General features: G+C 46.2%; 1 protein-coding gene across 1 annotated transcript; it reads right to left on the bottom strand.

The window, feature by feature from the left end:
- Positions 1-5944: 5944 nt before the first annotated feature.
- TRMT5 (tRNA methyltransferase 5) lies at positions 5945-9783 on the bottom strand. The gene is made up of 4 exons (XM_010179336.1): positions 9114-9783; positions 8584-8708; positions 6404-7058; positions 5945-6009 (listed from the first exon to the last, which is right to left on the bottom strand). The coding sequence occupies exons 1-4, from the start codon at positions 9781-9783 to the stop codon at positions 5945-5947; spliced, it is 1515 nt and encodes a 504-aa protein (XP_010177638.1).
- Positions 9784-11138: the final 1355 nt, after the last annotated feature.

The following is an 11138-nucleotide window of genomic DNA, read 5'->3' on the forward strand; positions in this document are numbered from 1 at the left end:
GGCTTTTCCAACCGAGCCATTCTGTGATATTACATTATACTGTATATTTTGCCAAATACACAGTATTACAAATATACCTCCAATAGTGCATCTGCAGAAGCACCAGTGGGACCGCACTTATCTTGGGTAGATGGGGAAAGATTGCATGAAATAATTCCAAGCACTGGTACTTTCGGTTGGGTGGGTGAAGAACTGGGGGGGTTTGGCTTCTTGGCTGGATGTTTTGTTGTTAGCTTGGGGGTGCTTTTTTTAGCCTGGTTTGATCGTGCTGCTTTTCCATCCTCTCTGATGGTTGGTGAAGTCTGTCCCGAGTTCCTCTGAGGTGAGGCAGCCGGGCTGGGCAGCAAGGGGCCGTTGGCAGGGGCCTGGGCCATTCCCGCCGGACGCGCTGGTGTCGAGGGCCCTGGCTCTCGGCAGCGGCGATGCCAAGCGAGCGTCTGCGGCGGTCCCAGCCCTTGCTGATGAAGTGACGGTGCTGTGGCCTTCGGAAAAGAGAGAACCTGAAGGAAAAACCCACCCTCAGGAATGGCCACCTTGAGTCTGAGCCCCTGCACCAAGTGTGAATTACGCCTCTTTCCTTGAAAACAGGAGGCTTTTTTTTTTTGTTTCACATAGTGATGAGAAACTAAAGGGTCAGGAATGAGGCCCCTGAAGACTCATGAAGAACAAAATATGATGTGTTTTAACAGATGTGAAAGGTTAATGTTGAATACCAACATCCAGTGGCTGCAGCTAGGGAAAGGGGCTCGTTTGGGTGTACGCGTTGCAGTGAATGGGAAGTGTGAAACCGTGGGGCAGAGAACACGCAGCCCTTTAGCCCTGCTCAAAAATAATAGCGCAGCCTCTTTTTAACTTCAGTCTGCCCTCAGTAAAAACAAGTTACAGTAAAAAAACAACAACCTCTGCACCAGAAAAAGCAAACCTCTTTTTCCTGGTTTCTGCTTATAAGATTTACAGGTACTTAAAATAAACCTATGAAAAACAGACCTAGTGCGCTGGAATTTGCTAACTAGGGAGAGCAATTACCTCCAGGTCCCGAGACCTAACGGAGCTTGACTTTTTGGAAATAAGCCTTGGCAAGTGCTTCTTCCTGCTGCTGCTGTGAAGGTGCACGTGAGAAGGGGTGCTGACCTCTGCCAGAAGCCCCAGGATCCCAGCTCAGAGGGATTCTCCGGTGAAGCGCACGGCCGGATCTGGGCAGCGCAGATGGGGATCGGTAGGGAAACTTTTGCTTCTCGTCGTGTGGCTTCGGCGTGGCAGACCCTTTGCAGTTGCCTGGTGTACCACAGTAATTCAGTGGGTCAAGAGCAGCAAGTTCAGATACTTAGCAAGATAATAAAGACCTCACTGGACAGCCAGCGGCAAGCCAGCCGTGCTTGCTTACAGGAGTGAGGAGAATTAACGCAGGTTGCCATAGTAAAGGTTCACCCGAGCCTTTTTGGCAGTGATACTGTATTGCTTCAGAGATCACACGCTGATTGACTGTAAATGCTGCAATAGCTGTAAATCAGGCCTTCTTATGGAACTAATGCCCCCATTTCAGATGACCTAAAAAGGGAAACAGTGGACTCTTCCTCTTTCTTTTAGTGATACAAGGAAAGGAACGAAAGATAAGGAAAGTAATGAAAATGCACAACCAACCTTTGTTAATGTAGAAATGTAAAAGAATCCTGTTTCCTCCAGACTCTTCCATGCATGAGTGGAAGATGAAGTTTGTGCAATGGGATAAGCACGATAGAAGTAAAATCTGAGGTGAGAGTTGATCTTTACAAGACTCTCCGGTTTGGAGGGTGTAGGTAGTTTCACACTGGCATTTTGAAGGAGATTATTTGTTATTGTCAGTATCCCTTGGTCATTCCTGGCCAGGGGAAGGAACTCCTGTTACCGACAGCACTTGTAAAAGGCCTTTGGGAAGGATGAGTTTTCCCCCTAAAATATTACGGGAGAAGTAACAAGAGTGTTAAAAAAGTAAAGATCTGTTAAATGCGTTCTCCCATGGAAAAGGCGCTCTCTGCAGACCATCTTCCCTTGCGAGTTGAGAGGCAGCGGCTTTGCTGCTGTGCTTGTAGATTCCCTTTGGCCTGAATCCTATTGAAAGGGCTTGTGCCCTCCTGTCCATGCCCGTGGCAATGGGAACCAGTGTCTAGCAGCGAGGACCCGGCTCCATCCCAGGCTGGTACCAAGCAGCGGAGCTCGCCTGAACTCGGCCATGGGAGACAAATTCAGTCTCAACTTCAGCATCTCACAACCATCACTCAGAAATGTTGCACGTCTGTGCATTGTGGTTATTAGGTGCAAGAAATACAGTTTTAAAACTGTAATTAATCATTTCTAAGTAACCTCTTTTTCTACACATTTATGGCATCAATAGGTATGACTGTTTATTATGCCTTACCTATAAAATCTGACCTGTTTTATATACTCTTTATGGAAACAGTGTACAGTCATAAATTAGAAGATGCAACTGTTTTGGATATTTTACTGGTGGTCCTGTATTTTTCTGCCAAAAGTGCAGCTGTTTTAGGTTTCTCAGGATAACATTATAAAAGGCTGTGTGCGTTTTGCAAGTTTATGCTTGAATTGCCAAGCCAGAGGTGGAATGACTCAGTCTTCCCAGGAGCAGCGTGTACCAGACGATGAATCAAAGCAGTTACAGCTGAAGCTCCGTGGCTTCTGTGGCCACTGTGAAAAGCAGTTTTCAGTTATGGCATTTTATTTGGCATTCAGAATTTGGGGCTGTCGTCGTGCTCATCATGCCAGGCTACAGCCCGTGTCTCTCCATATTTGATGGAGTTTTTGTGCAGAATCAGCTAGGAATCTGGTCTTAGCTCTGTCTTATGTGGGGTGCAGGAATTGCAGGGTTACAGCATTGAATGAAACCATTCAAGCCCCCGGAGCAGACACCTTTAGTGGGAGCTCTTGGTGTACGTGACTGCGTTAGAGCCCTCAGGAGCTAAGGGGAGCCAGGAGCTTGCGGCAGTGCCAGCATAGGTAGCACGTCCCAATGTGCTGGGTTGGTGTAAAATCAGGTGGCTCTGCAAGTGGGTGATGATGCTTAATTCACAGTGAATTTCAGAGGCTTCTTTAGCCAAAATGTTGACGACAGCCTTCTACAGATCCGTTCCCCTGGTGACAGTGGACTTCCTCCACAGATGCAGACAGGCCTGAGAGCAGAAGGTTCAGCCCTGTTTTCATCAGAGCAGCCATTGCAGTCAGCCCTTGGCCCAGCATTAACTGGGCAGAGCTGAAACCCTCCAGCTCCTGTGGGAGCGTAGGGAAGCTTGTGTTGTGCTCGTTGTTATTGTCTTAGAAGGAACTACTGAGGTTATTGAACCCTCTGCACCCTATTGCAAAGAGCTGAGCTTTGTCGGTGTGTGGGCTGGGCAGCTTGTCCGAAGGTGCACCAGCATCGTCGTCGTTTTCACTGGTGGAAGTTTGATACCGATATATTCACAGCTGTCCAGCAGTAGGCAGCTCCGTCTCCTTGCTTTCTCCCCAAAAGCAGCCCTGATCTCACTATACCGTGAGCCACACAGGTGTTTGATGTCTTTATTTCTGCTCTAAAAGAATTCTTCTCTTTGGTTTAGGTACCTCAACCATGTACGAACAGCCTCCCTGCAGGATATTGCTGGGGGCTATACTTCTACCCTTGCTTGTCACCGAGCCTTACAAGATGCTTTCAGTGGGCTTTTCTGGCGCCCCCGTAAGTAAGCGCGCACCAGCCTGTGACCAAGGGACACCAAACGGAGGGAGGAGCAAGCCAGGCCAGCCAAGGGTGGGTAAAATCGCTGCCATCTGCACAGCCGCTACGCTGCAGTCACTCCTCTGTGTAAACCAGCTGTGTTTAAGTGTTAAAGATAAAGAAAAACCCGTCAGTCATGTGGCACTGCTGGGGGAGGCTGGAGCAAGAAGCCACATCTAATGGAAGATGTGAATAGCTCGCAGTGTATGTTTGAGGTTTGAAGAAATACACTTGTAAAGTTTTGATTAAGTAAAGCCAGACTTCTTTATTAAAATTTGTGGTTTTACTCTTATTGCAGGGTTTTATTTGCACAGGCATTTAAATGCCATTTTGATTATAACATTTAGTGTCAATATTCAAGCCTACATTTTCTTCCCATAGAACTCGTTTCCCCAGCTGAGACAAGTGGGATTTTCTTCTTGCCAGCTGGACGAGAGGAGAAACCCTGGAACTGTGCTGACACCACTCTTGTGCAGGATCCTTCCTGCTGTCGTTTGGTTCTTAACTTTGTCTGGAAAACAGATCTCAAGCAATCTAAGAAGCTTTGATACAAGGCTGCGTCGTTGAAGTAGTCAAAATTGGTTTTGTTTTCCTCCTGTCTAGCTCTGTTTGCAACTTTTCTGTCACGGGTTCAGGAGCTTCTTTTGGCAGGAACGTCCCTTTGTCTGGTTTTTGGGATGGCCCTTCCCACTTGTATGTATTGCTTCCCCTCTCCTTGCAGTGGAAAGCAGATGAGCTGCAGCAGAGATGGGCTTCCTGTGGCAGGGTTGGGCTTTGCCATGGGTGTGAATAAACTGCCCAGTGAGCACCTTGAATAAAGCCTGGGCCATGTTTAATGGGTCATCTGTCGGTAGCTGCTGGAAACTACTGCAAGGAGTGTATTCAATGAACGTGTATTTTCTATGCTGTAATTAAGAGAAGAATAAGCTCTATCCCAGACTCAAGTGCTGCTTTTCTTAAGGAGAGGGAAGTACCCCAATTCCCATTGTCCTTTCTCTGAAATCCTGTTGTTTGTGCCCAGAGCAGTCACTGGCAGGTAGTGTAACACACAAGGTGGAGGTGCAGAAGAGGTCGTACCTGTGAGTACTGCTCCCTGCCAGGGGCAGGTGGCCTGGACTTAGCTATCGTTTGCCCTTTCACGTGGAAGAGTTACATGCAAAACTGCACAGAAATGTGGAAAAACCCTTGGTTACAAGTATAGCTGCATATAATCCATTGATCTGCATCTAAAGTTGTGCTGCTAAAATAACAATGGCATTTAATCCTTAGGTGAACAAAACTTCTAAGAACTAATATCCTTCCCTGCCCTGGGATACTTCAGTCACATACTGAAAATCAGTTACAGTTGTCTTGCTTAACGCAAGAATGGGGATCGCAGCCAGGTTTCTGTGAGTGCCGTAGTGCCAAGAAGCCCTAAATGTGGGCCATCAAGCAGTGCAGTCAAAGGGACCTGCAGTCCTGGCAGTACAGCAGAGCACGTTAGTGTAGATCACAGGGTGACCGCATCACTCCAGAGCGGTCGAGGGTCTTATCGCCACAGCAGTGATTACGGGGGGCTCTGAAGGACACAAAAGCTTTCAGATGCTTATGGGAAGCCTTCAAGGCAGCAGTAGGAAAGCACACAGTGGTGGTTTTCCCCTTGATAAATGCAATCCAGCAATAACAAAAGCCGTGAGGCTTGCTCAGAGCACTGGCTGAGTAGCCGAGGGCAAGGCTGTACCACAGAGCCACTGAGCAGAGCTAAACTGTGGGCCTTTGCAGTGTTTCTGGGGGAGAAGCGAGACATCAGGTTACAGACCTCGATGCTGGAGCCACGGCAGCAGAGGCAGGGAGGGCGATGGACATCTGGTCACTGCGTTACTGGGCACGAGCTCTGGGCTGGGACTGATGTGAAACCAAGCAGGGGATCCAGGTTCTCTGTACAAATAAACTCTTTGTGGATGACATTGCCCAAAAATTGCTTGGATTGGTTTGGATTTATTCATTTTTTTTAGGTAACAACAGTTTCAATCTGCTTATTGATCCCACAATTTTAAAAAGGCAAACGCAGGAAGCACAGCTCACCAAGGAAAGCTGCAACATGCCTTATCTTGACACCTCAGACAGGTAACAGGTCTGCTTCAAATAATTCAAGGGGTAAACCAGAGGGAGCCTAAGTGTACCTTACACAAACTACTCAAGTATTTGCCGTAACTCTAGTCTTCAACTCGGTAACTTTTCTTCAGAAGAATACTTGCTGGTACACAGACGTTTAGAGGCTGGTTTTGCTGAAAGGAGGTTAGAAAAAACAAGTTATTTAATGTGCAGTAAACAGACTGAACTAAACCACAAGCATTTAAAGGATTTAACAGGAAGAAATGAGTTTAAATCAGGATTAACAGTAACAAATGAAAACTGTTACAGCAATCATGGGGGGTCTTTACTAAATGCCAGAAAGGACTTTCAGAGACCCTGTATTGAGCGACAGAGCGCAGGAAGCCCTGCAGCCGCTGCACGTGTGCAGGTGCACGGTCCTGCCGGCCAGCTCCGTGCTCACACCGGAGCTCAGCATTGCTGTCGTGTGGCTGAAGCATCCCACGGGGCTGACAAGGTGGGACCAGCCTGAGACAGCAAAAGGCATAGTCTGAAATCCAAGTGCTGGGTAGGCGGCTTTTTCCTTACCTTCATCAGGGCAGGGCCTCTTGTACAGCACATCCACTGGCAGCTGGAAACTGATGCACAGCATCTCCTTGTTGGGAGCAACGTTTCTGACCAGGTACGTAGAGCAGCGTCCATCTAAGGAGGTTCCCAGGGAGGCCTCAGCTCGTTCTTGAATATCTTTGGCTGGGTTGTCGTGTTTGGAGAAACTGTAGCAGTGCACTGTGGGAAGGCCAGTGGTGCTGCGTGGCTCTCCGACTAAGAGGTGCCTAAAAACATCTAGAAATTCAATAGCCAGAGCTGGCAAATTCATGACTATATGAACAGAGGTTTTCTGTTCTTCTTTCAGAAGTGGGAGCTCTTTACTTAGTTCTTCTTTTACCGGCCCCAGGAGGAAGTCCCTGCCGTCCATGTTGAAAGCTCTTATTTTGTTGTCTACTTTGTTTAGTTTGCAGTTGTGCAGAAACCACTTGTAGGATTCAGGATTGAGATCGTTTGCAAATACCCGGCACTTTTTCTTAGCTGCTGGAATAGCAAAAGGGCCTATCCCAGCAAAGACATCGAAAAGGACATCACCGGGCTTTAAAAGCTCAACGATACGGCCGTGTTCTGTGGAAAGACGTGGGTTCCAGTAGACTTTAGAAAAGTCCAATTCGTACACAGTATTATTTTCTTTGACCTGAAAGTCCAGAACATTTGGTTAAGCACCTGCGTTCAAATTCTAGACATGTTTAAGCATTATCAGTAATTAAGACAGCTAAAAACCAGGGTGCTTTATCAAAAGGTAACGTGTGCATTAGCATTTGTCCCATTAGTAGCACACACAAACCTTGTATAAACAGATCTGCTCGTCAGAAATAGCCACGAGGAACATCCCAACTATCAATCCAGGTGGCTGGCTTACACACGCCTCAAACACCAGGTAGAAATAAAGCAGAAACTTAAAATGACCATTAAAAAAATACAAAACTGAGGCATTTCAAGAGCTTTGTGGCTGGCTGACAATTCTTTTATTGAAAGCAGATCTTGGGAAGATGCCTCAAGCCCTCCTTAGCAGGGTCCACACACTAAATAAGTGTCTGAAAATGATACAGTACAAGAACGGCAGCAGGCAGCCAAATTCAAAGCCACTGGGAGCCAGTTCTGCAGACTGAAAAAATACTGGGTTTTATCTCTCAAGGTGACAGAGTCTGGAAACCGATCCAAACCCCAATTCTGGGATGACCACTATGTTAAAAACAGATCTGAAAAGAAACAGTATTTATTCAGGTGAGAGTGGGGTGCAAGATGATGCTTACTTTGCACCACCACACTTGAATTGTGTGACTCCAAAGGAAGGCCACTTCGGATCCAAATCACTGCATCATTTGCTTTGCCAACAAGAAACACCCTGCACTGTGCCCGCGCTCCTCGGTGCACAGCTCTGTGGTGCGCTGGATGTCTGAGCTAATGCCATCTACAGAATAGCTGACTGTCACTTCTGCCTTGGCAATTCAAATGCCTTTTGTGGGCATGTACAGGATGTTCCACCAAGCTATTCCTTTTTTATTTGGTAATCTGATGTTTTCTCTTCTAAAAGAATAAAACTGCTGACAGTTAGGAAAAATAGTTTTTGGTCAAACCAGTGGCCAAGTTTCCAGCTAGAGACAAGAAACCCTACGTGAAGAATTCTTGGCAGCTACGTGGCGCTTTGCACCTGAAAAATGTCAAAACAGAGGAGAGATGAGGTTTGTCTTGCTGCTGACAGAAAATGGAAAAGGCACAGGGAAAATCTTGCTTACATTGCAAAGCCAGTGAGATTTGAAACCACAGTCTTACCTCTGTACCAGCCACTCTACCAGGCATGGTGAAATTAAGAAACAGTACTTTTCTTACATCAAATCCACTACAAATTTTGGCTTTAGAGAGAAAAACACCCCTTGCTACAAAGCTGTAATTACTATCTCTGTAAGAACCCTTTACTTCTGCTGCTTTTATATACCATTAAAATCTAGGCTGTGAACTTGAAAGGATGCTGCTCTTCATGATCCCTGTGGCTGTGAGTTTGCCAGGACAAATGAACACAGAAGTAACCGCCAACTCTTCCACTCTAAAAGGAGCATCATGAAGGGCGCTGGGCAAAGGAACGCTCTTAATCACATTCATCACACCTTCCCAGTAGATGTCTTTGGGTTTTAACATACTGCATTCAAAACAACCCGTACCTTGGTTACTAGGTTGCTCTCTCCAGCGAGCACTTCCATGTCAAAATTTCTGTATGTGCTGTCAATAATACTGGTTTTATTCACTACACAGGTGATTCCTGGATTCTTGTCAATTATAACCTGGCCTGAAAGAGAGGGCCAAATATATTCCGGTTAATATATTAACAACCTCTTCATCTCCTACAAGAGATTAAACCACTGTGGTTTACAGTTAAATTTACAAAAGCAAGCATGTATTAGAACAGCCTTCCTCTAATGATTCAGGGCTGCAGATGTGGCATCTTCCTAAGGCACATACTGTACCCTGGCCCAAGGCTCATAGTTCCCGTAAGAGGAGAGAAGTGTGCCTTCTGTGCACAGCACAGCATCAGCACCACACTATTTAAAGTCAAAACATAGACCAAAGCAAAGCACTCACAAGTATTCTTTGCACAAGTAATAATTTATAGGCAGAATAATTGTTAAAGTATCTTTCTAACAACACACAAAATACACCAATTACTGCTTTGGGGAAGCGTCGTTTTACCTACCAATCAAATGTCTGTAAGGTAGCTGATGATCTCTAAGATTCAAATGAGCTATGTGACCAACACGGCTGAATCCAGAGGTGACTTCTTGACCTTCAGGAAGGACTGCTCGTAGGATCTCATCCAACTTGAAATTCTCATAAGTCAGCTCCAGGTCATACTTGGACACCTCAGGACAAACATTAAGCTGTTTTAGTACCTCTTGCTCAGGTTCTCCCAATGAGAATTCTGGTATTTTATGAGGATCCAGAATAACAAGTCTACTGTCCTCATCTTCTGGATCCTCAACCACTCGCTTGAGGCCAGGGCGCTGTAGGACCGCGTGTTTTAGGGACTTTAGCAAAGCATTTACAATTTCTTTCTTGACTTTAAGAACTGGAACAACAACTGTCCTTTTAAAAGCTTCTCTGTTGAGCAGTGTCATCCCACGCACCTCTGGATGTGGCGAATACAGTTCTAGATTAGCTTTATCCTCCACAGTTTCAGGCATTGTAAAAAACCTACTTTTTTTAACTACTACAAAGAGTCCAGGTATCCTGCCAGAATGTTGCTCCAGTAGCATCCAAGCTGCTGGAAATGATGTATTTGATGCAGCTGTCCTAAAATGATTAGTTTTCAGTAGTCTGGCAAAGTATCCAAATCTCCAAAAAGTCCTAGAAGAGAAATCATTCATTTTATAGACATTATGTAATCATTCCATTAAAAAAGGCTGCAAATCACATGGATTTGCTGTTCTCTTAAACTAGAATTTCCATCTGTACCAAACAATCCACAATAGTTCAGTAAAGCTCTCTATTATGAATTATTATATGCTACAAATTTCTGTCCTTTTGCAAATGTATTTTCAGACTTAAACATTAACTAACTTTTTAAGCAGTGAGATAATCCCCCCTGCCAAAACACAATGACCTCTCTTTGTTCTAATAAACGTGATATTGATCCCAGGAAGCCAAGTGAAAAAATTTCCACTGTCTCGATCCTACTGTTGGATCCCTTTTCTGATAAAATTCATTACCAAGCAGCGGTTGCTAGAAAACGGTTATTAGCAGTAGTGGCCATAATCACTCTTCTGCAATTTCTGGCTCCTATAGCCCCGTGGTAAAGGGTTATGCACTCTGAAGTGTCTTTGCTCCATGTGCTGCACACCAGAAAGACCATGAATTAACTGCAGGATTCCCCTAGAAGTCCAAGGAAGCATTAGTAATGTTCAAGCCACTGAACCCCTCTCCACAGTTCATTCATAGGATGGGGACTTGAAAAGTAGCTTCTTACTTCTCTAAACGGTTTCCTCCACTGGAGCCAGTCCACAGAGGCCCAACTTTTCTGACCGCATCAGCTGCTCCTAGGCAGGAACTCACCGATGATTCAGGTAGGCTGACATCTCTCCTAACTTCTTGGGAAGTTTGTTTTGAGATTGGGGGTTGACAGGAAAGACACAAAGCAGCTCTGCAAGGAAACTGGTTTTCTTGTCTGCCTCAGACACCTACGCCCCAACACACAGGCCACGACCCTCCCTCAGGGTAACAAGCCACGCGGTCTCTTCTTCAAAAAAGGGAGCTGTGCCCAAGCCCCTGCAAAGCTGGCCCTGCTTCCACCCTCCCTCCCTGATAAATTCCAGCTCCTTGCTGGAACTCCCTACATCTCCCAGTCAGCTTCCCCTAAGCCCAGTTTTTGGCACAGCACACCTCCTTTCCCTATTGCCTCAAAAACAAACATTATGTTTTTCATGTCAGCTACAGCGGAAAAATCCTTCATCCAGAGGCCAAATCATCCCAGTGTTTTACTTGGGCATTCCCCTTCTCCCTAGCTGGAAAGTGCTGGCCTGGTTCCCATGGGCTTCTCGGTATTAGGTAAGTCCTCAAGATGAAAGCCCCCAGGCCGGGTCTGGTTGGAGCCCCCTGCAGCCGTGTTGCCACAGGGGGACTAACACCGCCCCAAACTGCCCACGAGAACCCGGCCTTCCCCCGGCACCACGATCCCCGTCTGCCTCATTCTTCCCTCAGAGTAACGCGAGGTAAATCGGGGAGG

Source organism: Mesitornis unicolor, unplaced genomic scaffold (assembly GCF_000695765.1).
Source record: "Mesitornis unicolor isolate BGI_N332 unplaced genomic scaffold, ASM69576v1 Scaffold54480, whole genome shotgun sequence".
NCBI lineage: Eukaryota > Metazoa > Chordata > Aves > Mesitornithiformes > Mesitornithidae > Mesitornis > Mesitornis unicolor.

Excerpts from the sequence above, each read along its gene's own strand:
- TRMT5 (XM_010179336.1), bottom strand. The coding sequence starts at position 9,783 with ATGAATGATTTCTCTTCTAGGACTTTTTGGAGATTTGGATACTTTGCC. Across the intron at positions 8,709-9,113 it reads ACCTTACAGACATTTGATTG|GCCAGGTTATAATTGACAAG; the intron begins GTAGGTAAAACG and ends CCTCTCTTTCAG. Across the intron at positions 7,059-8,583 it reads AGAGCAACCTAGTAACCAAG|GTCAAAGAAAATAATACTGT; the intron begins GTACGGGTTGTT and ends CTGGACTTTCAG.